Here is a 27,341-nt window from a genome sequence, read left to right on the forward strand (position 1 = left end):
ATTGCTCCTTCGTTGCACTGCTTCCTTGAGTGCACGAGAGAAGTTAGAGAATGGCTTTCAGGCAATTCCCTTATCCTGAATGAAAAGAAAACGGAGATTGTAGTGTTTGGCAACCATATCCCTAGGGGCCTATTAACTGATACCTTTGGTTCCTTTGCCACTTCTTTCTCTGACTCGGTTAGTGACCTAGGTGTCCTGCTGGATAGCTCTTTCAAATTTAACAAACAAGTGTCTTCAGTAATCAAATCAACTGCGCCTTATTGCTAAGGCTAAGCACTATGTCCCTCATAAAGATCTTGTAAACTCATTCATGCTTTTATAACTTTTAGATTGGGTTACTGTAATTCTCTCTACATTGGTCTTCACTCTGCTCTCCTTCACAGACTTCAGCTTGTCCAGAATGCTGCGGCTCGCCTCCTGACTGGTACTAGAAAGCATGCCTCTGTCACCCCTGTTCTTGCTGATTTGTATTGGTTATCCATAAAATATCATATTGAATTTAAAATATTGTTGCTCACCTTTAAAATTATAAATAATTTAGCCCCTCGTTATCTTGTCAGTCTTCTTAGTCTATATGTCCCTGGGCGAGCCCTCAGTTCTTCAGCCCAATTACTCCTGGCTCAGCCTAGATCTAGATGTAAATCTAGGGGTGACTGTGCTTTTGCCCTGGTTGCACCGAATCTGTGGAACAACCTTCCTATCACTACCTGTGCGTCAGACTCCGTTTTATCTCTTAAATCCCGTTTAAAAACGCATTTATTCAACATAGCCTTTCCATCTAGTTAGTGTCCCTATTTTATATTTGGTTCAATTTCCTAGTTATGTACTTTATCTTTCAGCTATATCTGTTCTTAGTACTTTGTTCTTATATTTCCTTCTATTGCCGTATAATTAGTGTCCTTTACCTGATGACATATGTGGTACTTTGTTAATTGTCTTTTATTTAATGTATTAATTTTCCTGTTTTTATTGTAAAGCACTTTGGTGTACCGCCGGTCTTTTAAACGTGCTATACAAATAAAGTTGTATTGTATTGTATTGTATTTGAATATATTTGTTACATTGTTATATGTGTTGCATTAGTTTAAAGGTTTTATGTTATTAATAAATTGATTAACACAAACAATAATTGATACTGAACTCAATTTGATTTACAGGCATTTTTAACATGATGAACATAACGCTAACTATGAACAATATTACATGGATATTTATTTGATAGCAATAAAATAAATAACAACAATTAAACCAGAATATTTCAAATACACAGTATGTAAAGATGAAAAAACAATATTTACCATTGTTTACACAGGATTAACCTGAGTGACCTGTTCCTGGATCATTTCTGTAACAACTGTAATAGATTACAGGAAGTCTCTGGCAGTGTTGCTGAATCTGCTGGAGCAAGATCAGAAATAGATGGGGTGCTGCAACTGAGACCTGCGGTTTGTCTTTTCTGGTCGGTGATTGTAGAATCTCACAGGGTTGTCTGCAAAGAACTTTAGCATGCTTCCTCCCACTGTCCACTGCATCGTCCATCCACAAGGTTTGCAGGGCTGGCTCACTCCATGGCTGCCACACCACTAAGATGTTTTCAGAAATATGCAAGCAGGACATGGTGGATGCTATATTACTACTAGTATAATACTTGTAACTCTGTAGCAGACAACAGTTTGATAAAGTGCTATGTACAAAAAGAAAACAAAAGATTAGATTCTATAAGTTTCAATGGCATTTAGTTTATATATTTTATATAATAAATTACATGTGTAATAATGACCGGTGTTGTGCCATAAAATGATCGTCTGCCAAAAACCAATTTCTGGTTTTTGCCCAAAACTGATTACTTGTATTTAAATTGCTAAAAATACCTTGTTGGTCTATAATACGTGAAACATATGTCAAATGTATTAATGTCATTAATGATGTCATTCGTGATGACATGTTTCTCTAACAGGAGGACACTCTTTACACTCAACTCAGCACAGACACACTGAGGAACCTGGAAACAAGAACCTAAATCCAGGATAAAGAGTTTGAGTGAATGTGGTGTTGAAGGTGTGGAGATGGATCAGAGTGTCAGAGGAGACTCTGTAGAAGGACAGAGTGCCAGCAGGACAGTCCACATACACTGCTGCTCTGTTAGAGACAGAGGAGGAGGAGGAGGAGGAGGAGGAGATGGATGTTCCTGTGTTATTGTGTCTGACAAATTGAGGACCATCATCAGTGCAATATAGACTCCAGGACTGATCATTAAATCCAAACAGACAGCCATCACCTCCTCCTTTTCTTCTGATGCTTCTGTAACTCACTGATATCTCAACGTCTCCGCTCCACTCGACCTCCCAGTAACAGTGACCAGTCACATCATTTCTACACAGTAGTTGAGTCCAGTAATCAAATCTGTCTGGATGATCAGGATATGATTGAACCTCCTCCACACGTTTCACCTTCCTGTTGTTGTCAGACAGTTGGAGGTTTGTGTGCACTGTGTTTGTGTCGATTGTGAGTTGACAGGAATCTGATGGAGAGAACAAACACAATCCAGCTGCAGTTATTGATCCATCATCTGTTCATTGATTGACCCTTTGATGATGACTCCTGACATCAGAGATGTGAATGATGAAGATGGTTGAATGTGTGCTGCTTTGTTTTCATGAATCCCATTAAAAACACACTTACACTTCCTCAGACCTGGTCTCAACCATCGGACTCCAGCAGGCTCCACCCTGAAAGGAGGAGGGGGGTCAGACCAGCACAGTCTCTTTCAGCATGCACACATGTACATTACATGGCTCTCATACACATGAACATTCATAGTGTTCATCAAAGTGAAATTCTGTAGAGATGTGTTTGTCCCATTTCCTCATTCCAGACTGTTACAGGTCCCGGATGGAGGAAACACAGCACAGATGACCCTCTCTAAAGACTTTATTGTCTGGCCCCATCCTGCTTTATGACTGAGGCGAATCAGATGTGCACAGGACAGACTGCCATTTCTCTAGACAGGGTTATCTTTGTATTAGTCCTAAAAGATTAATCAACATGATGTCTTGAGTCAGTGCTGCAGCACAGTAGTTTTACAAAGACTGTGACGCTGGCACTGTTTCAGGTAATCTCCCAAGTTAGCATCCCTAAAGAGATACTGGCCATCTCGTTCATGTCTTGCACACTGAAAGAACAGTACAAATTACTTGGCATTAGATTTATTTAGACCAGCATCTACCAGCCTCAGAGAGAAAGGTTGGTGGAGCATCTCAAAAAGACTTCAAAGGTCATAATTCATAAATTAATTCACAAGAAATGCAATTGACTTTTTTGTTTGCAGTTTAGGAAGTGCACCACACCTCTGCAGGAATTTCTCCTTTTGACCTGCTGTTTGGCAGCAAATACTGTGGGTGTTGGACCTAATTAATGAAAAGTGAAGAAGGTCCAAACCGAGTAAAAAATGAAATATTTTCTTAGAGCAAAACTACACACATAGGGCTAGTTGTGACGAGAGAATATGCTCCAGGGCAAAATCAGCAGCACTTATAAAAAAAGAGGGGCTATGCTTAAACAGTTTTCACTAGGAGACAAACACCCTTCATCTAGATTAAACTTAGTTGCCAAGATGCAAGGACCCTTGGTTACATGGTGAATAAGGGCCATTTACCCCAAGTGATCTTGTGGCTGGGTACACTGTCTTCACTATTATCTAGTGGGATGCCACAGCTGGAACATGATTTTTTTTTTTTTATAATAAATTCACAACACAACATAATTTCCCTGTGGTTGTTAGGTTGTCACACAGTCCACTTAAATACAACTTTAATTTGTTTTTAACATTTTGATCAATTTAGGCTTAGTCCTTGCACTGTCCCTAAACAGAAATTAATCTAATTTGAATCCAGTCAAAAGTGAGGGAGGGGATTATTCTTTAAAAAGACTATGCCATTAAACATACAGACATCTATCCAAACAGGTTAATAAATGGTGAGCAAAATCCAGTTATGAATATTGGTCCTGGATTAGTCCTTTTTGTACACCACACTGATTAGTATTTCTTTATAATCCCGTTTGATTAATATTTGTGTTTCTGAAAATATTCTGGCATGTGTCATTGTCACATTTGCATCAATCAAATAGCAAGTGATTGAACAACACAGAAGATATTTCCAGCTCTTCCTCTTCTTCAGACATTCTTTTCATACCTTAGTGTGTCCAGTTTCCAGCGGGGATCCTTTAGTCCAGCCAACAGCAGCTTCATTCCTGAGGCTCCTGGATGATTGTAGCTCAGGTCCAGCTCTCTCAAATGGGAGGGATTAGAGCTCAGAACTGAAGCCAGAGATGTACAGCCTTCCTCTGTGATCAGACAGCATGACAGACTGCAGAGATACAAAACAATCAATCTATAAATATTTATGTAGCAGTAAACCCTACAACATTACAGAGAATGCCTGAAAAAACAGACATTTTATTGGAGTTCTACTTGGGTATATTGGGCAGAAAAAACTGCCTTTTAACAGGAAGAGATGTCCAACAGAACTAGGCTCAGGGACTGTTGATTCAACTGTAACTATATGATTCAATTTAAAAAACAAAACAAAAAACGTTTGAGGTGTAATCTTAAAAGCAAAGATTGTCTCTGTCTCCTCAGTGCAAACAGGGCCCTGGTTCACTTTGGTGTTGCTTTGGCCATGCACCTCTTGATTTTTTCCAACTTTGAATTTTGCACTGCTGCTGGGTTAACAGTTTTTACTGTGATTTTAATGATATTTCAATACAGAAACTCAGAGATTCATAGATTATAGTGGGGAGGGTTTGTTGTAACATTTTAAAAAAGTTCAACTTTGCAGACTGAGAGTAATTGGCTTTGTTTAGATATGGGTACTATGATGTCTCAAACATATAATATTGCAAATGGCAAAACTGTATTTGAGAACAAGAATTTACACTTTAATTCTAGACTCAATGGGGGACATAGGAAGAGAAGCCAATTTGGAAATAACAGTTTTTAACTTTCTATTCACAGTCACTACTCGCTGGAGCATTTTAGATCAACTGAAACCTTTTTAGTCAGTATGTACATAGTTTTTTCAGCATCAGTCAGAATCAGAATGTTTTAGATTTTATTGGTGTTGATCACAACGGGGATGCCAGTATTACATTTATCTTATTGTACTGTACAATATAAAGCGCCTTGAGGCGACTGTTTTTGTGATTTGGTGCTATATAAATAAATTGAATTGAATTTAATCTTCCTTATACACAATAAAAGACATGAGACGATGAGAAAAGAGTCCAAAATTCCTGCTGATGTTTTGGAAATATTTCAGACAATGATTCAGGGTCTACTAATCAAACCAAAGGCAAATAAAATGCACCTGACAATTTTATAAACATTTATTAGAAATTGTAAGCTTGATTATACATTATGGAGAGTTGAATCCTGACCTGAGACTTTCCAGTGTACAGTGTGGACTCTCAACTCCAGCACACAGAAGCTTCACTCCTGAATCTTCTAGGTTGTTGTCACTCAGGTCCAACTCTTTCAGACTAGAGGACTGAGAGCTCAGAACTAAGGACAAAGCTTCACAATTTCTCTCTGAAAGGTTACAGACACTCAATCTGGAAAATAAAGAACACAAAAACAGTTTGGGGACTGGCTGGAATAAATTTTGCCTTGTTTTAAACACATCAGAAATGTGGGAATTCCCCGTGATTTAGAAGAAATTAAAAAATACTGAGATACAACAAGAAACATGTTAAGTTCAAATTTATTAGCTACTTTAGACTGGTTAATCATGTCATTTAAAGAACAATATAACATTGTTGGATGGGACCTTAGTGTTTCCAGTGCACAATGTGGACTCTGCAGTGCAGCAGACAGAAGCCTCACTCCTGAATTTTGTAGGTCGTTGTTACTCAGGTCCAGCTCCCTCAGATTCGAGGTTTGGCAGGTGAGGACTGAGGACAGTCCTTCACAGCTTTTTTCTGAGAGGAAACAGCTACTCAAACTAGACATAAAGAACACAAGAATAAAATCAAACATCATGGATTCAAAATACTTTCATGGTGCAATGAGGAGGTTCTAGATTTGGCTATACACACACACACACACACACACACACACACACACACACATCCATAGAGCGCAGTTCTAGGAACAGCTAAGAAAATGCACAGGACCCACAAGCTCCCAGACCTCTGGTAGAGGACCCGAGCTTGTCTATAAATATAGATATCTATCTATCTACATATATATATATACATACATACATGCATATACATATATACATACATATATACACATACATACATATACATATATACTAGGGGTGCAACGATACACAAAATTCATGATTTGGTTCGATTTTTTCGATACAAAAAAATGTTCATGCCTTTTTAATTTGTCATTTATTAAAATTATAAATATATATTTTAACTCAAAAGTACAGTTTTTAAATTTAATGTTGCTGAAACAACAAAGTAATAAAAAAATAAATCTATCTGATCGAGAAATCACTCATCTTTGGAAAAGAGAGTTTATTACAGAGAAATGGCTCTTTCCAAAATAAAAGCTATACTATACGCTTCTTCTGGGCTATATTCTCAGCAGCATATTAAACATATCAGGTCCCCATAAGGAGAATCATGTGCTAACGGCTGTCTAAATGACTCGGGTAAAGTTTATAGCATGCCTGCTGGTTTTTGTCTACTTCCACTTGTCTTTGCACTAGGATGCTGTCGGAGTAAATGTGCAGTCATATTCGATGTGTTCCCACTAGTGCTGTCAGTGTTAATCTCGTTGAAATGACGTTAAAGCCACAACACGGCAAATCTCCATTAACGAGCTACCGCAGATCACCCCGTGCATGGGGCTGGACGGCCAACACGTTAACGAGCTAACTGCGCTAACACACTAGTTCCCACCAATGTAATTGAGCATTGCGTGGCACATCCAACATACTATATATATATATATATATATATATATATATATATATATATATATATATATATGTGTGTGTGTGTGTGTGTGTGTGTGTGTGTGTGTGTGTGTGTGTGTGTGTGTACACATATATATACACACATATCCGGGCCATCAACACGTACGCCCTGCCCATGATCAGGTACCCTGCTGGGATAATAGGCTGGCCGAAGGAGGAGATAGAAGCCACTGACATAAAGACAAGAAAGCTCCTTACCTTGCATGGAGGGTTTCACCCCACGTCCAGCACCCTGAGGCTGTACGCTAAGCGGAAGGAAGGGGGCCGGGGACTGGTGAGTGTCAGCACCACAGTCCAGGATGAGACAACGAACATCCAAGAATACATTGGGAAGATGGCCCCAACTGACCAAGTGCTCAGTGAATACCTCAGGCAGCAGAAACCCAAGAAAGAGGAGGGAGACGAGGAACCATCATGGAAGGACAGGCCCCTGCACGGTATGTACCACCGGCAGATAGAGGAGGTGGCTGATATCCAGAAATCCTTCCAGTGGCTGGACAAAGCTGGACTGAAAGACAGCACAGAGGCACTAATCATGGCAGCACAAGAACAAGCTCTGAGCACAAGATCCATAGAGGCTGGGGTCTATCACACCAGGCAAGACCCCAGCTGCAGGCTGTGTAAAGATGCCCCAGAGACAATCCAGCACATAACAGCAGGGTGCAAGATGCTAGCAGGCAAGGCATACATGGAACGCCATAACCAAGTGGCCGGCATAGTGTACAGGAACATCTGTGCCGAGTATAATCTGGAAGTCCCGAGGTCAAAATGGGAGATGCCCCCAAGGGTGGTGGAGAATGACCGAGCTAAGATCCTGTGGGACTTCCAGATACAGACGGACAAAATGGTGGTGGCTAACCAACCGGACATAGTGGTGGTAGACAAACAGAAGAAGATGGCCGTAGTGATCGATGTAGCGGTTCCGAATGACAGCAATATCAGGAAGAAGGAACACGAGAAGCTGGAGAAATACCAAGGGCTCAGAGAAGAGCTCGAGAGGATGTGGAGGGTGAAGGTAACGGTGGTCCCCGTGGTAATCGGAGCACTAGGTGCGGTGACTCCCAAACTAGGCGAGTGGCTCCAGCAGATCCCGGGAATAACATCGGAGATCTCTGTCCAGAAGAGCTCAGTCCTGGGAAAAGCTAAGATACTGCGCAGGACCCTCAAGCTCCCAGGCCTCTGGTAGAGGACCCGAGCTTGAAGGATAAACCGCCCGCAGGGGCGTGCTGGGTGTTTTTTGTATATGTATATATATATATATGTGTGTGTGTGTGTGTACACATATATATACACACATATATAACAGGCTGTAATTACTGTCATTGAACTTTATGAAAATCAAATAGATATAGCAATTGACTGAGATTTGGAAATAATAAAAAATAGTCAGGCACAAGAACAAAAGGATGACGCTCACCTTTAGAGGTAAGTATTTCTCAGGTGCATTGAATAGATAGAATAAACTGTAGAAAACTAAACAGCAGAAAGAAGAAGAGAAATAACAATTTTAACATAAACCAGTGGCACACTCAAGGGCCTGATCAACCCTGGCAGGGCCTCCTTGGATGAGCGTGTCTAGTGATAATGGCCGAAACGCCGATGAATCCAAGGTCCTCTACTGACGATGTGTCCCAAATTTTAATATGATAATTTAGATCAGATATTTAATCCCTAAACCTAACCAAGGAAAAATGGCAGATTAGACTGGGTAAAAAAACGAAAGTTATACATTTAGCCGACCTCAGACTTTCCAGTTTACAATGTGGACTTTGTAATGCAGCAAACAGAAGTTTCACACCGGAATCCTGAAGGTTGTTGTTACTCAGGTCAAGCTCTCTCAGCCTAGAGGACTGACACCTGAGAACTGAGGACAGAGCTTCATAACTTCTCTTTGAGAGGAAACAGCCATTAAGTCTGAAAAAAGAAAATCACCTACATTTATCACCATGTCCTAGACGTTTGGGAGAATGGAATGGATTTTTATTAGATATTTCATAGGGCCGCACAATCACAATAGATAGATTAGCAGCAGTTCAGTGTTACTGCTATGAAGCATTAAAAACATCTTGTATTTGACTGTAAATACTATCTAAAATACGTTAAAATTTCAAGGGATAGTGCTTTTAGTTTCTTCTTTTTTTTCCCTTTAAAATCCACAGGACAGTTTTTTTTAACTAGAATAGATATTTAAAAACTAAAAGTATAGTCACATGTTTACTTACAGAGCTTTTTTGGAGGCTTTGATCACTGGCAGCAGCCTCAGAAGAGCCTCCTCTGAAGCAGGGTATTTCTTCAGGTCAAATACATCCAGATCTTTTTCTGATGACAGTAAGATGAAGACCAGAGCTGACCACTGAGCAGGAGACAGTTTATCTGTAGAGAGACTTCTTGATCTCAGAGACTGTTGGATCTCCTCCACTAGAGAACGATCATTCAGTTCATTCAGACAGTGGAACAGATTGATGCTTCTCTCTGCAGACATATCCTCACTGAGCTTTTTTTTAATGTACTGGACTGTTTCCTGATTGGTCTGTGAGCTACTTCCTGTCTGTGTGAAGAAGCCTCGCAGGAGAGTCTGACTGGCCTGCAGTGAAAGACCCAGGAGGAAGCGGAGGAACAAGTCCAGGTGTCCATTTGGACTCTGTAAGGCCTTGTTCACAGCACTCCGGTGGAGAGATTGAAGTTTTGGTTTGTCAAATAATTTAGAGAATTTGAGGGTTGTTTGTTGTTCTTCCAGCAGATTGAGTCCAGACATGATGAAGGTCCGATGGACATGAAGAGCAGCCAGAAACTCTTGAACACTCAGATGGATGAAGCAGAACACCTTGTCCTGGTACAGTCCGCTCTCCTCTTTAAAGATCTGTGTGAACACTCCTGAGTACACTGAGGCTGCTCTGATATCGATGCCACACTCTGTCAGGTCTGATTCATAGAAGATCAGGTTTCCTTTCTGCAGCTGATCAAAAGCCAGTTTTCCTAGATACTTAATCATCTTCCTGTTCTTGGGACTCCAGTGTGGATCTGTGTTAGCTCCTCCATCATACTTGACCATCTTCATTTTGACCTGAACCACCAGGAAGTGGGTATACATCTCAGTCAGGGTCTTGGGCAGCTGTCCTCCCTCTCTGGTTTTCAGCACATCCTCCAGAACTGTAGCAGTGATCCAGCAGAAGACTGGGATGTGGCACATGATGTGGAGGCTTCCTGATGTCTTTATGTGGGAGATGATCCTGCTGGCCTGCTCCTCATCTCTGAATCTCTTCCTTAAGTACTCCTCCTTCTGTGGGTCAGTGAACCCTCTGACCTCTGTCACCATGTCAACACAATCAGGAGGGATCTGATTGGCTGCTGCTGGTCGTGTGGTTATCCAGAGGTGAGCAGAGGGAAGCAGTTTCCCCCTGATGAGGTTTATCAGCAACTCATCCACTGAGGTGGACTTTCTAGGATCAGTTAGGATTGTTGTTTTGTGGAAGTCCAGAGGAAGACGACACTCATCCAGACCATCAAAGATGAACACAACCTGGAAGTCTTCAAAGCTGCAGATTCCTGCTTCTTTGGTTTCAGTAAAGAAGTGATGAACAAGTCCCACCAAGCTGAACTTTTCCTCTTTCAGCACATTCAGCTCTCTGAAAGTGAATGGAAATATGAACTGGATGTCCTGGTTGGCTTTGTCTTCAGCCCAGTCCAGGCTGTATTTCTGTGTTAAGACTGTTTTCCCAATGCCAGCCACTCCCTTTGTCAGCACTGTTCTGATTGGTTCATCTCTTCCAGGTGAGGCTTTAAAGATGTCTTCTTGTCTGATGGTTGTTTCTGGTCTGTCTGGTTTCCTGGATGCTGTTTCAATCTGTCTGACCTCATGTTCATCATTGACCTCTGCAGTCCCTCCCTCTGTGATGTAGAGCTCTGTGTAGATCTGATTCAGAAGGGTTGGGTTTCCTGCTTTAGCGATCCCCTCAAACACACACTGGAACTTCTTCTTCAGTGCAGATTTAAGTTCATGCTGACAAACTGCAGCAAAGTGTTCTTGATGGAAAGCAATATATAGAAACTAATTATGTTTTAATAATCACAAATTACATGTTTAATTTTCTAAAGAAACCACTGTTTGAATACATTTAATCCTTTAAAACCAGTCGGAGCGGGAACGCTCCATTTTGCGTAACTATTTTTAAATGCCTGTAGAACCACATAAGCTAGCGCAATAATTTTTTCTTGCATGTGAAACCGGAGGAGTTGTACTTGCATCTTATGCCATCAGCTTGTCCTAGGTCACTGTTTCTTTCCATATATAGCTTTGCAAAACTTGCGTAAAAATCACTGGCAGCAACAAAAACACAATATTCCAGAAACACGCTTTGCCGATCCGATCATAGCACTTCCTACATTGGAATAGACATCAGTGTGAACTAAAGGGCTTTGGAGAGTGATGTAACGAAAGGGGGCGTGGCCAGGATTTTTGGTTGAGGTGCCATCTTTCTGGGCCAAAGTTCAAGCAAAAGAGGAGCGAAAGCACACACATCAGCCATGGTTCGCACTTGCTGTGTGGTCGGCTGTAATGTTCGAACGCACGACCGGCAAGGGAATAAGCTTGAGAATGGTATATCTTTTTATGCTTTCCCAACCTGGAAGCAACATGAGGGAGCTCATGTATCGGATGTTACCAAGTGAAGACGTCAAGCCTGGATAGCTGCTGTGAGACGAGCTGATATCCAGTTCTCTTCCATCTCCAAATATCTGTTGGTGCTCAAGACATTTTCATTCCGGTAAGTTCTAAATATGTTCATATCACTATTTATAGCTTATTAGTTTTATTTTCGATGCACTCTGAGGTCATAGCAAATTACAACAAACATCCTACTGAGTGATTTTGCAGAATTACTCTCTATTTATAGAGTTGCTAATTATTTGGCATTATTGCAGGCAAACCAGCCTATGAAATGGATGAAACACATCGTGACTGAGTTCCAGCGCTACACAAGAGACCTGCTTCAAACATACCACCATGCCAATCAGATTACTTCTTCCATGTGAGGGTGAAGAGGTGACCCTTCTGGATAAGATGGTGAACAGTATGGTAGTAAAACCAGGGAAAAATGAAACTTGTTCCTGTTAAATATTCTTAAGTCTTGTACTGTATAAATAGCAGTAATGTTTCAGAAGTACAGTAAATTAAGTAGTGTTAGCAGTGGGTGCTATCATGTAAACGCTGTCATGATTTTATGTGAACATTTTGTCATTTGTAAACTATAAATGGCATGGATTCTACATTGTAACTGATATGATGATCTATAAAGTGGTTTTAATTTTTTTTTAAAAAGGCAAAAATTAGTTTGTTTCTTTAGTCAACTTTTGAACAGTGGTACTCAGTCAGTACATATTCAGTAAATGTAAATTATTTACATGGCAGTGCACTTCAGGCATAAGTCTAGACAGTAGATAAAACATTATGGGTCATTCCCACAACCCACAGCTTTACTGTGTTCCAGCAAAGTATTCAATAGCGGTGACAACTCCTCCACCGTAGCAGGTGGGATTTTTCTTTTTTTGAGGACGGCTCCTTTTACCTGTCACTACGGATGGTCTGTTTATGTTTTGATCAAGAGCCTTTTTTTGGGCAGCTGAAGAGGAGAAGTCCATCTTAGGGCCAACCTCTGGCTGCATCTTGGTCATATTCCCCAGCAAAACCCAGTATGCAGGTTCATCTGTAACAGTCCTTGTGCCACAGATCAACACTGTTGGTTCTACATTAAACAGAAGAGCAGCAACAGGGGTGCAGGTCTCCGTGACTCCAGCCATACAGGTGTAGTGGGCGGCCCACTACACCTACCCAATCTTTGGTGAATTGGATGTGTCCCTCCAGAAATTTCTAATTGCGAAACTGGTTCCCCTTGTACGCGCTGACTCCACAGACAAGGTACGATAATATATCAGGCTACGTCAATAGCGGTAGGTCTTCAGGGTTTCTACTCCACGGGTCCACATTTCCAATGTAGGGAATTTTATGCAAGTACTGCCTCTTTGCATCCAGATGCAATCTGTCTCTGTACCGTCCTTTTTCTTTTAAACTGCTTTAAGAATGTTTCTAGCAATCGTCCTTCCAAGATAGTGTGTTTGTTTTGATTAGTGGCCCAGGAAGATGGCGCGGCGCTCCCACAATGCATTGTGGCGTGACGTCAACTCCAAAGCCCTATCGTATGTCTGACATTACGTGCCCGGAACCGGAAGTGACATAATTTTCGCGGAAAATGTAGCTTTTACCTTCGTGGCCTTATAAGCCTACACTTGTGTTTTTAAAAGTCATGTTTGACTTTATGCCTTGTAAATTAGAATAGACAGCTAAAGCTAGAAAACTAGAAGCAAGGGATGAACAGAATGTGGGAAAACCGCCAACTGGACAACAAGAAAAGGGAGACTGAGGACTTAAACCCACACATAGGAAAACTAGGGGATGGGAAACAGGAAGAGACTATCAAAATAAAACAGGAATTATGGAGAAAGACTTACACACCAGGCTTTCCACAGGGACTGAGAGGGGAAAAAACAGACATGAGAAGAAGACTATCTGGTAAGACAGAAAGGGAAAACCAAATGTGAAGAAAATGCTGACTAAACCCAAGAGAAGAATAGATCCCTAGGGAGGAAAATGCTAAGATAACCAAGAGCAGAACTAACTAACTAACAACTAACCATAGCAAACTTTATACATAAGGTAAACACAACCATGAAACTAGTGGTATAGGATATTCCAATAACCCAGCAACCCAGTAAAGTCCAGAAACATAGACATAGACAAAGTACCATGACACAGAAGGTTAAATCTTTAGATAAATCCTCTTACTGCTCTGCAGATGGTCAGCTAACTCATCCTGCTTCATTCTTTTTAGAAAGTCCACTGTGATCTTCATAAATGCCTCTCTGCTGCTGCTCCTCTGACTCTCTAAGCATTCTGGGTAATCTGGACTCAGAACCTTCTGGATCTTCTTCAGCTCGTTCCTCACAAAAGTGATGATGTTGTCCTCCAGCAGCTGGAACAGAATATTTATGAATGAGCCAATCAGACTGAAATCATGGAGCCAAACATCAGATCCATGTTGGACACACTGACCATCCACTGGTCTACAAAGAGCAGCATGGAGATGACTGTGAACAGAATAGATGTAAAAGTAGTTGTTGTACTTGTACAGACCATAAATATGGAGTCCAGATGTGTTTGATGCTCCTGGGCAGACTGACCACTGGGAACCTCTGAGCTCTCCTGGTCCACTCTGTGGCATAATCAAGGAGAATTACCGAATTTCCCAGAGGAACACACCCGAGGGATTAATAAAGTTTTATCTAATCTAATCTAATTAGTTCAAGGACAGAGCACAGATGAGTAAGTTTTCTTCTCTGTGTTAGTTCTCAGAAAATGCAATCCCAATCAAGTTTGTAAAGCTTTAAATGGTATCTCAGATATATTAGGCCAGGGGTGGGGAACTCTGGTGTTCTGCAGGTTTTAGATATCACCCTGGGTCAACAGACCGGAATCAAATGATTAGTTCATTACCAGGCCTCTGGAAAATTTCAGGACATGTTGAGGAGGTAATGTAGCCATTTGAATAACCTTTGTTGGATGAAAGACACATCTAAAGCCGGGAGGACACCGGAAGTTCCCCACCCCTGTATTAGGCAATTTCATTTATTTTTCCAGATGCATTCTCGCACCTACCCAGTCACACCAATCTCATATTGCACCATTTTGAGATATGATTCCTAAACAATAGCTTAAAAATGTGAAAAAAATATAAAACAGGCTTATGTTGCTGCCACTTAGTTCAGCTCACAGATCTGGTTGCTGAACTGCACTCACTTTAGGTTCAGGCTTCAGCCTCCATTATAATAGTTGCCGACAAGTGAACATTTATTTCTGCATGTGCAGTTTTCCATTTGCCTCACTCCAGTTGAGTACCCTAATATTTGTCATAGTGTTTTCTTACTAAAGATCATCAAAGGCATCTCAGATATCTTCTAAGTTGTATTTTTGTTATACAGAATTCCTCTTTTGAGGGGACCAAATGAGACATTTTCAGTGTACTACGCACTGCATTAGTTCACATTAGAATAAAATACTTCAATGCAGAGTGTGTTTTTGATGTCTTTATTTTGTGCATTAAACATGGGGATGTTTTCTGTTGTTGGCAGGTGGTGGGACAGCCCTATTCTGAAAATGTTGTCACTTGTTGTCACTGATCACTTCCTGTTTGCTGAAGTGGATTCTAGTCATTTAGAAACCTAAGCCTTGTTATTAAGAGACAATTTAAATGTGATTGAGGTAATGACATGTTTGCATTGCAGCAACAACAACACCAAGCAGTTAAATCAACTCTCAAAGAGTTCATGTTCCTAACAACTCACCTCTCCACAGCAGACGCCTGATGAACTTTAAAATCAATGGGCCGGTCTTCAGACCAGTCACTCTGTAAGGACACAGAGCTGGGTGGAGGTGCAGGTTGGTTCCTGTGAATAATGATGGAGCAGTGATGGGAGTGCTGAGCTGTGACATGGAGAAGAGTCATGGACAGTTAGAAATGGTCATCTCACCTCTGAGCTTTGGTCTGGCTCTCATGTTCCCCACACAGAGTGGTTTTAGAGCGAGGGACTCCCTCCTCTCTTTCCTTACACTGATCCATGCTGCTGAATTCACATCAGCTCACACACACTTTCTACCTTCACCTGCAGAGGAAACACAAATCATTCATGTGCACATTGTTAATCTATTGAACCTGCATCCCAATATTGTTGTTGTCCCAATGTCTCCCCGTCTTGTCTCCTGTTCGCTGCTCTATTGTTGTCTCTTTCTCTCTTGACCCTCATCTGCCGTGGCAGAATTCTTTGCGGGTTCCCGCCTCTGGCCAACACAACTGCAATCAATCTGTTGTGCATCATCCTGACTCACCAGTGACTATTTAAGATGGCTGTTCAGTGTTTCTCATCGCTGGATCATTGTACGACACTCGTCTTTGCAATGCCAGCTCTCTCTAGTTAATTCCTTGTCTCTTGTGATTTTCCTGGCTACTAACCATGTTCTCCATGTCAATAGAACCTGCCTTTTCCCCTGGAGTGTGTTCGTGAGTGTTTTCTCGAGTGGCGAGAGGACGTTTTCTGTGTGTGACCAAACAAGAGTGTGGTTTTCCCTTCCTGCCCCAGGTTTCCTTATAGCTGTTGTCTTCCCTTGCACATTTTTATATAGCACTTGGTTTTTTGGTAAATAAACTGTTCAATCTCTTTTTAAATGGAGTCCTGCTCTTGAGTCCGCTCAGTGACTGTGACAAATACAGGAAGTCTAAATTAGCTTTGTGTTTAAAAAGTCCAGTATCTAATCCTCTGAGTGTAGGTGTTTTAGAGCTCGGATGGAGCTGATGAATGAGAGAATATCCCAGTTCTAACTGCCTCTACGCTCTCTGGATGTCCACGCTGCCTACTCTGTTAAAATCTGGCCTTGCAGGCCTGGTACTTGCCTACCACGTTTGTTGCATCAGCTCCCCTCTAGATCAGTCCTGTTGGAATATAGCAGTTTAGCAGTGTGAAGAACAGGCCCCAGGAGTTCCTTTTCAAGCCTACAGTAAGTTGTAATAGCTTTTGATACTGCTGTAGATTATTTCTCAGTTGCTCACTTTCACTGTTTCACAAAGTAAGAAGGTAATGTTTACAGTTTAGTCTTTTTTAAAGATGTAGATGTATGACTGACTGGACCATACACTCTTCCTGAATTTGTACGGGGTTTTTTTTTTACACTTTTAACACATTTCTAAAATTGGAAGAGAAAACACAACAACAAAAGAACAATTTAAAAATCAATTTTGTATCTGAGCGAGAGAGTATATCCATGTATGTGTTTATTCTTCTCCCGTTTTCTTTTGCCTTGTCCGCTCAGGGTATGGAGCTTTGAGAAACTACCTTGTTGTGACTGTAATCACTACACAAACTCACAGCAAGAAAGTCCCGTATTCAATTCCACCAGCAGGCCTCGGTCATTCAGTTTGGAGTTTGGAGATAAAAGACTTTTGCACCGGGTTGGACACATCCAAACTCTTGGTTATCTCTTCTCCAAGGTTATCTTTTCTCCAACCTTCCTTTGCCAATAGAGGAACCAGTTAGTGCCATACTGTCCTTCCAGGGCCAAATACTGTCCTCCATCACTCCTTTTAAAACTTCTGAACTCCGCTGTGCACATAATTTCTCCCTCACTTTCGCCAACATCACTAAACCTTCTCTCCTTGACACAGTCATTCGAGACAGGGCTCCAACAAGATGACTACTGCCTATAAGGCATTGTCATCTCCTATGAGGTTATTTGTCCCGACTGCAGTACTCTACTGGGCTCTGCCAGTTTTGGGGGGTTACCATCATTGAGGACAGGTCTCCTCTAATCAGTCTTTCAAGTCAAGCAACCCTTCCAAAACTGCTCAGCGTTGCCTCTCTTCATTTCAGAAATCTGCACAGTAGTTATTGCTACCCTACCCAAAGTAAATTAACCAGGCAGGCACCCCTTCTCAATCGTCTACTCTAAGATAAGCACACGTAAGCATTTACGAGCCATTAACTCGAGTCTCAAAATCCCGGCAGGCGTCACTGTCAGTACTTCAGTTCAGAGTCAAGCCTCGTCGCTACCTGACCGAGGGTTCCCCTCATTCATCAATCAAGGTCTTTCAATGTCCAAAAAGGAACACGCCCCCTCCGGGTCTTATTTATATAAACATATTTCGTTTTAAACATATTTCTAGTTAAACCTCTGGGCTCGACGGACGCGACGGCACGTCGAAATCACACGACCAAATCAAGACAACACAGCTACAAGATGCAGCGACTCAGAGTCTCCATTTCAAATTGGGTCGAAAGTGTGGACTTCAAACTATATACCACTCTTCACTTGCAAGTGAAAAAAGAAAAAACACCCCTTCCTTATTGGCGTTAAAGTGTACCATGTCAGCCAATCAAAAAAAAAAAAGATATGGCAACAGTGACACCCGCGACGCAAAGCGGGCGAGCGAAGGAAAGAGAGAGAGAGAGAATTTTCATATGTGAGACATTAGGGACGTTTAGTGTGTTTGGAGGCTACAGTTAGTGTGTTGTGTAGTTATTGTTTTGTATTGTGTGTCAGTTATACTGCTGAATGTCACATTGGCTCCAAAAAAGCCACCAAAACCAAATTCCAGTGTAAACGCTGTCTCCACATGGAAAACAGGACTCATACACCTCCTGCTGTCAGACCTGCAGGGTTTAGACCTGTGGTGTTCTCCTCTGTCTTATACTAAATACAAACTATTTTTTTGGACTGGCACAAATAATTTGTGTGCCTTCTTATTTGATGCAGAACACCTAATTGTTCTGTAAATAGTATTAAATGGTTATATAAAAAACGCCTGAGGCCTTGGCTGCATGTTTTAGGTAAATAGTACCATATAATTTTGTTGTTTGCAAAACTTGTGCATATTTGTTTTTAGAAATGTACAATTTCTATTTGCATTTCAAGTTATGAAAATGATTTGTTAAACATGTTTGTGGGTTTTACAGTAACAAATATATCTTTTTTCTACTCTGATTTTGAATTTGTTCTCTGAATTTAGATCAATTGTGCTAATATAGTATGTCAAAATGAAAAAATACCTCAAATTTCAGATATTTCAGGTTGTGCTGAAAATAATGATACCAAACAAGGCAAGATAAACAGTTTTTAGGTTTATCTTTTTAGAGGTAAAATCAAAAGTAGTCAAAAACGGCCAATTATATCCAGGACCCCAGAGGGTTAAAGAAATTTTAGAAGGATGTCCCTCAACAGTGTAAATGCAAAAAAGTTGCATAACATAACTTCCAACCATGTGAAATTTATTTTGAGTGTCTTCATAGTTTTATTTTTGAGATACACCAATTTTTATGTACTGCAGGAAAAACGAAAATAAATATTAAAATGCAAATTTGAAAAAAACAAAAAAACCTCAAAACAAACTATTTCCAAGAGTGTAGTTTGAGTTCTAAGGATCCCAGAAACTATACAGATAGACATGAAGTCAAAAATTAAAAAAAAACCCAAAAAGCAAAAAACACCAGGATATCTGTAAATCTGTAAACGCGCTATAGGAAAAAAAGCTACAATTTCCACGAAATGATGTCACTTCCGGTTCTGGGCAAGTAATGGCGGACACGCTGACGTATGTTGCAACGTGGGAAGTGTTATGAACGGCTAATCGTATCAGCAATGCGTGGCCTGTCACTACCCGATCCGTACCGGAAACCTGATCAGTACCACGCATGTGCGAAAGGTGTCTACTTCCAGTCGAAGCATTTTAAGAAAGTTATGGGTCAGAGTATCTAAGATGTTAAGAATAATAAGTATCTCTTAAAATTTTTGCAATAATGAAACATTTCAATATAATGTAGACAAAAAAATGAAAAATAAAAAGATTGTTACGGATCAGGACTCTCCAATCCGTACCGCGCATGTGCAGATATTCTCTTCTTCTTCTGTTTCGTTTAATGGCAGTTTACTCCCCAGTGTACGAGGATACCACCACCTGCTGACCTAGCGAATGAACCCTATTGTAAACTGAACTAGCGTCATTGCAAATGTGTGTTAAATTTGATTTAAATGGTAAATGGACTGGTTCTAATATAGCGCTTTTCTACTCTCTCTGAGCACTCAAAGCGCTTTATACAACTAATTCATTCACCCAATCACACAAGCACTCCTAAGCATCTAACATTCATATACATCCACACTCCGATGAGTGCATCGGAGAGCAACATGGGGTTAGTATCTTGCCCAAGGATATTTGGCATGCAGCCTGGGATCGAGCCACCGACCTTCTGGTTAGTGGCTGATCTGCTCTGCCACCTGAGCTACAGCCACCCCACACTCGCATAAACGAGTGATACTCGAGTGTGTTTATGCTTGTCTGTGTGGAGAGGATTGTTGGAATAGTGATGATGATGTCTGCTATCAATGTCAATTGTCAGTAAACTGTCATGGTCCGAGGAGCTGATGGGATGCCCACGCCCACGGGTGTGGCTGTCAACTCCACACCTGCATCCCATCCCAGGCGATCTTCAAATGGACTATTTAATCCAGCTCAACCAGCTGCTCCACACCAGTCCATTAGTCGCCTCTCAGCGGTAACATGCACCCACGTGAAGGTGGTTGCGAAATTGCTTCCTTGTGCGCTTAGGTAACAGCTCGGCGTGTTTTAAGCCCTCTCCTGCCTGTCTTCCTGCCCGCCTGGAGTTTTGGATCACTACCGGTACTCGTCTCCTCTATTCACCTGGAGTTCCCCTGCGGACCCTCACCCCCCTCCAGTTCCCACGGCCCCACCTAGACCATAAGATTAATTCTCTATCCACGTATGCTGTTATTTCTCCATTCCCCAGTAACCCTCTTCCTCTTTCTGTTGCAGCCTCCCACGGTCCCGATTACGGCATTCCTGAGTTATTTCCCGGTCCCTTGGTTTTCTAGTTACCTGGCGTGTTTTCCTTTGACCCTTCCGGGACACCCTTAGTTAATATAAAGTTTATTTTGTGTGCACCTTGGCGTGTTGTCTCTGCTTCTGGGTCCAGCTTGTGTGCTGAACTACGGTTCATGACATAAACACTTAATCTGGCTGATGAATCTTCACGTGACATATTACTAAGTCAGTATTATTAAGTCTGTAATTAGGCACCATTCTTCTTATTTTACGGCGCTGTTGTTCAATCGGGGGACGTTCTCTGTTGAGGAGAAAACCCTGATTTTTTTTGTATACAGATTATCTATTGTTTAGGACCAGGACCAGACGAGGCGGGACCAGACAAGGCGGAAGCAGATGAGGCGGAAACTGACGAGGCAGGACCAGACGAGGCAGGGCCAGACGGCGCTGAAGCGGATGCGGAGGCTGGACCAGGCAACACTGAAGCGGATGCGGAGGCTGGACTGGGCGGCGGCGAAGCTGAAGCTGGACCAGGCGACGGCGTGGGCGAAGACACAGAGGCTGGACCAAGCGGCGGCGTGGGCGCAGACCCAGAGGCTGGACCAGGCGTGGATGAAGACACAGCTGCGGAACCTGATGGCAGTGGGACGGCTGCGGAACCCGACAGTGGTGATGCTGCAGGCGGTGATGCAGCTGGAGGTGATGCTGCAGGCGGAGATGCTGCAGGAGGAGATGCTGCAGGCGGAGATGTGGATGCTGCAGGCAGAGATGTGGATGCTGCAGGTGACGGAGTAGAAGTTGCAGGGGATGATTCAGCGGGTGACGGCTGAACAGACTTCCCCGGACTGTCACAAGACATGAGAATGTGCTGGTATGGTCCCCTCAGCTGATGAGGCGTGGTGCTGTGTGGGCTCCTCGGACCCACCAGCTGACGAGGCATGAGGCTGGATGGGCGATTCGGGCCCTCCAGTTGACGACCCTTGAGGCTGGATGGGCGACTCCGGTCCTCCAGCTGTCAACACTTGAGGCTGGACGGGCGACTCGGGCCCTCCAGCTGACGACACTTGAGGCTGGACGGGCGATTCAGGCCCTCCAGCTGTCAACACTTGAGGCTGGATGGGCGACTCGGGCCCTCAACATTATGCTGGTTTTGGATCTACTTGATTACTCTGATTTGGTATGTGACAATAGCTTCATTCTCTTCCTGGATTTTTATAAGGCTTTTGATACAATTGAACATCAATTTATTTTCCACTCTGTGGAAAATAAATTGAAAAATTTGGCTTTGGAGAGTTTTTCTGTGAAGCTGTCAAAACCTTATACACAAATGACAATAGTTCTATTAAAATGATTAACGGCTCCGCCCCGAGATTTGATCTGAAACGTGGTATTCGCCAAGGATGTCCTATTTCACTATATTTATTTTTACTTTGGTGGTTACAATTCTACCGGTGTTCCAGATTAACTGGCGTCGCAGTTCAACTGGTGTTGGTCATGCAGATGTGTGGCAGACTTGCTTTAGAGGAGCCGCTACCGACAAAACAGCAAATAAACACCAAATATTTTATCTGTGACATTTGTGAGGTTACCTCAAGCACGAAACAAATTCAAAATAGGTGATAGAGCCAGCTGCAGATGTGTGTCACAAGTTAATCTGGCTGTATAATAAACAGAAACAAATGATCCCTGTTGTCTTTGCTTATTGACTGGCTTTACTCACGACAATCCACATTGCTGGCATTGCTTTTTTCAGTATGTTTGGGGGTTAATTTGAATGCACCAGTGTAAGAGCAGCCACTCAGCCTCTACTGCAGATGTGTGTCACAAGTTAACCTAGTAGTAGGCTATGGCACTTGGCCACAGGTGGCAGTAGTGGACTGACCTCCATGTGAGACTGCTCCAGCTGCTATGTGATAGTCAGTAGATCTGCTACCAATTTCTGATTATAAGCAAGTTTTGGAAATAAATCATGAATATTCCTAGCTTAGCTTTAAAACCAAGAAATTCTAACTCTCCCCCACACTCACAAACAGATGACAAATCAACTGACACACCTGACTAACTCACTTTCTTAAATCCACTCACTCTCACTGGCTCTGTTTATTACTAATCACTGTGTAACTGCTGTAAATTCACAGTATCTGCCATCTCCTTACAAATGTTTATTATATTAACCACACTTATACAGACTGTATATAAAAACCAACTCTCCAGCCATGTTGATGAATTATCTATATTCGCTGGAAATGTTAATTTCCGCAGAAAAGACACAGACAGACTATGCTTACAGGATGTGATGATACAACACTAATTAAATATGGATGTGTCATATATTTGCTCAGACATATGTCTTTGTTATGGGACGAAATATTGAAATCATCAGGAACAACAGGAATGGTGATTTCTATAACTTTGTGTATATAATTTGGCATTTCTTACTGATTTAGGCAAAAAATAAATACATAATACCATTTCATTTATTTTAATGTTTTATTTGCAAGACGCAAAAGCAGACAAAATAGAAAGTTCCAAATGTATTGTGCATGAAACGAATTCAAACATAGCGATTGAGTCAGGTGCAGATGTGTGTCACAAGTTAATTTGGCTGTAGACTATGGCAGTTGGACACAGGTGGCGGTAATTGACTCCACTCTATTCGAGTGCACACAAACCAAAAGAATGACAACGACAACAAGATTTTCCCGATTGTTTACTCTTGCTGTCTTGTGAACAGCATCGGTGTGGTGACGTTTATTTGTTTGCTGTTTTCACCTTCTTCTCATACATGAGGATATCACCAGGTAAACTCGCGACATTTTTTTACATTTTGTTGTTGAACAGCAATAAGACTGACTTAGTGTGTTTGAGGTAACCTCACAAATGTCACAGATGAAATATTTGGTGTTTATTTGCTGTTTTGTCAGTAGAGGCTCCTGAAAAGCAAATTTAACACACATCTGTTCGACCAACACATGTTGATCTGCGACGCCAGTTAATCTGGAACACCGGGGTTTAAAAGTAGTTAGGCAAAACAAAGCGTTTTCGCTCCGACCAGTCATTAAGGGTTTAGCCATTCGCCTTTATCTACTGAAAACGCTGCCAAACCTAAAATTCAATCACATGAATGAACTTTTCCTTTATCAAAATGCAGCTGTGCGTGTGTGTGTGTGTGTGTGTGTGTCTGTGTGTGTGTGTGTGTGTGTGTGTGTGTGTGTGTGTGTGTGTGTGTGTGTGTGTGTGTGTGTGTGTGTGTGTGTGCATGTGTGTGTGTGTGTGTGTATGTGTATGTAGGCTACACCTTCAGATTTTCACTCCAAAAGTACTGTGTTTGACCGAACTGTCAGAGTAAAGTTGACTGACGTGTGAGGACATGAAACCTTGTTGTAGCGTCAGTGTAAAACACTTATTGCTGTGACAGAGCTGACGTATTTACATAATCCTCTTCTTAGAAGTCCTGAGTGAACTCACACATAACAGCAAACATCCAAGTCCAAACTTGCTGTACTTGATATTTAGAAAAAAGACAGCCGTTACCTTGAATGAGTCAGGGCTCCACCTCTTATAGAACAAAGACAGTAGAAAGATTTCCCAACGAGAGACAAGCTCCAGGAGGTCTTTGATTTATTGACCCACAGAAAGATGAGATGCACTGATGCTACCTCACTCAAGGCCCAGTCTAACAGTATTTTGTAAAACCGTCACATAAATGGAATCTATGTTTTGTGCTCATGGTCCATTTTTATGCCGGTGAGCCTGGATTTTTAAGAAATTACTTTTGACAGGAGGGTGTTGACAAAACAGAGCTTGCCTACTGTAACCATGAAAACACAGGTTAACCACTGTATTTTAGTCCAAACCATGATTGTCTTTCTAAACCTAACCCAGTAGCTTCTTTGAAACTTAACCCCTCAACATGTTTTAATTAGAGATAATTTAACTGAGTTAAGGACAATATGGGACACCTCGTATGCTACCTGTCCTTTATATGCCTTTCTCATTTTTGTTGTCATTCTCATGCAGTCTCAGCCCACGATCTATTCTTATTCAATCTGCAGTAAATATTCTCTAATCTAATTGAGGATGAGGTCCCTATGATTGAAATTAACACTGGGACTCAAATTGGTGGCAAGAAATATGAATAGATTAAAGATTGCAAGCAATTCATGGGTTATCTGGGAGTCGCTCTATCTGCAGCACCCGTGTAGTAAATTGGTTAATGGTACAAACTCCAGCTACAGATTTTTTCACTGTATTTATTTCAGCACCAAATTCAAACTGCAGTAAAGTCAACTTCAATAAATAAACAAATAAAATCATTGATTTATTAAAATTATTAATGACCGCTACAACCGTTTTCTATTACTACAGACAAACTATAGAATAAGGATTTGCGTGCCACAGCTTCAGAAGGCTAATACTGCCCTGAAGATAATGGCAGCGTGTACATGAGTGTAAGGAAACACACCCATTTTAATTAGTAAAATTTATATGATAGCCTCAGAGAGTCGATGGTTTCAATGAACTGTGTGGCAGCGGCCAGCTGCCTAAACTGATTAAAGATTAGATTTGCCTTTGTGTCACTGTGAGCATTCTGCAAGTTCTTTAAACACTCAGTCATGTGATATAATCGCAGAAAATAAATAAAATGCGAACCCAACATCTGGAACATTCAGACTGGAATATGAAAACAAATCTAAACCAGTTAACATAAAAAAAACAGTCAACCTAGAACTGTATTCCTGGACTGTGCTCATCTACAAACATATACAGTATCTATTTCCCAGTTTCAGCTGTGAGTCCGTTACCGTGAACTACGGAGCGGCAGATTTGTGCTGCTTGTGCTGGAACTAAGCTGTACACAAGGTGATGTTAGCCAGGGAAACATTACACACTGACTTTAATGGAGAGACCGGAAATAAAAACACACACAGTTTGTTCTGTGAAGACATCAAACATGAGCTGAACAAACAGTAAAACAGTAAAGTTCCTAAAGACAAACTGTTAAAGGAGGAAACAAAGCAAACTTACAGTTTCTTCAAACACACACCAACAACAAGCTCCACTCCACACCTGGACACTAAACACAGACACGCAGGTGAGCTGCTTCCTGGAAGGAGGCGGGACCCCACTTGTCGTACATCAGGACAGGTGTGGGAGGGAGAGAAGGAAGATTTTCACAAAAGCAGCATGTTGTTTTTGAATGAGTATAGAATGAAAGCTCTGATTTGGACACACACACTCCAACTAACAAGGAAACAAGAAGCAGGCAGGAATGGTGCTTCACCTCACTATTGTGCTACAGAATAAAAGCTGATTATGGGTCAGCTTTATAAACACACTTTGAAATATGTCACGGGCAGAATAATCTGTTCCAAAGTGACTGCTGTAAGCCAGAAACCAAACTACTTGCGCTGATGATACAAAACCTAAGAGAAATAATGAAAAGCTTATTTAACTCTGTTTTAACACATGAAAAATGCAGAAATGATAAATCATCGTCATAAGGGTCTTCTGAATCGCTCTTTATCTGGTCCCTCACCCAGGACCAATTTGCCATGGGAGACCCTACCAGGGGGCAAGGGCCCCCGGACAACATAGCCACTTGGATCCCTGGGAAACACAAATCCTCCACCATGATAAGGTATTAATTCATGGAGTTGTAGGGCTGTCCTGGTTGACACGCCTCTACAATGATGCGTGGAGATCAGGGGGAGTACCCCTTGACTGGCAGACCGGGGTGGTGGTTCCCATCTTTAAGATGGGGGACGGAAGGGTGTGTTCCAACTACAGGGAGATCACACTTCTCAGCCTCCCTGGGAAAGTCTATGTCAGGGTACTGGAAAGGAGAGTTCGCCTGTGAAGGTTACAAATGATCTTCTTATGGCCTCTGACAGTGGACTCATCTCTGTGCTTGTCCTGCTAGACCTCAGTGCAGCGTTCGATACTGTCGACCATAATATCCTATTAGAGCGATTAGAACATGCTGTAGGTATTACAGGTACTGCACTGCAGTGGTTTGTATCATATCTATCTAATAGACTCCAGTTTGTGCATGTAAATGGAGAGTCCTCTTCACACACTGAGGTTAATTATGGAGTTCCACAGGGTTCAGTGCTAGGACCAATTCTGTTTACATTATACATGCTTCCCTTAGGCAGCATCATTAGAAGACATAGCATACATTTACACTGCTATGCAGATGACACCCAGCTCTATCTGTCCATGAAGCCAGATAACACACACCAATGAGTAAAACTGCAGGAATGTCTTAAAGACATAAAGACCTGGATGGCTGCTAACTTTCTGCTTCTTAATTCAGATCAAACTGAGGTTATTGTACTCGGCCCTGAAAAGCTTAGAAATATGGTATCTAACCAGATTCTTCCTCTGGATGGCATTACCTTGGCCTCCAGTAACGCTGTGAGGAACCTTGGAGTCATTTTTGACCAGGACATGTCCTTCAACGCACATATTAAACAAATATGTAAGACTGCGTTCTTCCATTTGTGCAACATCTCTAAAGTTAGAAATATCCTGTCTCAGAGTGACGCTGAAAAACTAGTTCATGCATTTATTACTTCCAGGCTGGACGACTGTAATTCATTATTATCAGGATGTCCAAAAAACTCCCTGAAAAGCCTTCAGCTAATCCAAAATGCTGCAGCAAGAGTCCTGACAGGGACTAGAAAGAGAGCAGATTTCTCCTGTTTTGGCTTCCTGTTAAATCCAGAATTCAAAATCCTGCTCCTCACATACAAGGTCTTAAATAATCAGGCCCCATCTTATCTTAATGACCTTGTAGTACCATATCACCCTATTAGAGCACTTCGCTCTCGCTCTGCAGGCCTACTTGTTGTTCCTAGAGTATTTAAAAGTAGAATGGGAGGCAGAGCCTTCAGTTTTCAGGCCCCTC

At 41.7% G+C, this 27,341-nt stretch overlaps 1 protein-coding gene across 1 annotated transcript; it reads right to left on the reverse strand.

Annotated features, from left to right (window-relative positions):
- Positions 1-1,192: 1,192 nt before the first annotated feature.
- Positions 1,193-25,515, reverse strand: LOC146688444 (NLR family CARD domain-containing protein 3-like). Its single transcript, XM_085439082.1, has 12 exons — positions 25,457-25,515; positions 15,573-15,704; positions 15,387-15,488; positions 14,179-14,257; positions 13,831-14,017; positions 9,215-11,015; positions 8,733-8,906; positions 5,826-5,999; positions 5,437-5,610; positions 4,194-4,367; positions 2,683-2,729; positions 1,193-2,521 (listed from the first exon to the last, which is right to left on the reverse strand). Exons 2-12 carry the CDS (start codon positions 15,659-15,661, stop codon positions 1,980-1,982), a joined length of 3,543 nt encoding a protein of 1,180 aa, XP_085295208.1. The 5' UTR covers positions 15,662-15,704; positions 25,457-25,515; the 3' UTR covers positions 1,193-1,979.
- Positions 25,516-27,341: the final 1,826 nt, after the last annotated feature.

This window comes from Copadichromis virginalis, linkage group LG18 (genome assembly GCF_057382275.1).
Source record: "Copadichromis virginalis isolate Kocher_CV1m ecotype Utaka linkage group LG18, C_Virginalis_male_GT1.1, whole genome shotgun sequence".
Lineage (NCBI taxonomy): Eukaryota > Metazoa > Chordata > Actinopteri > Cichliformes > Cichlidae > Copadichromis > Copadichromis virginalis.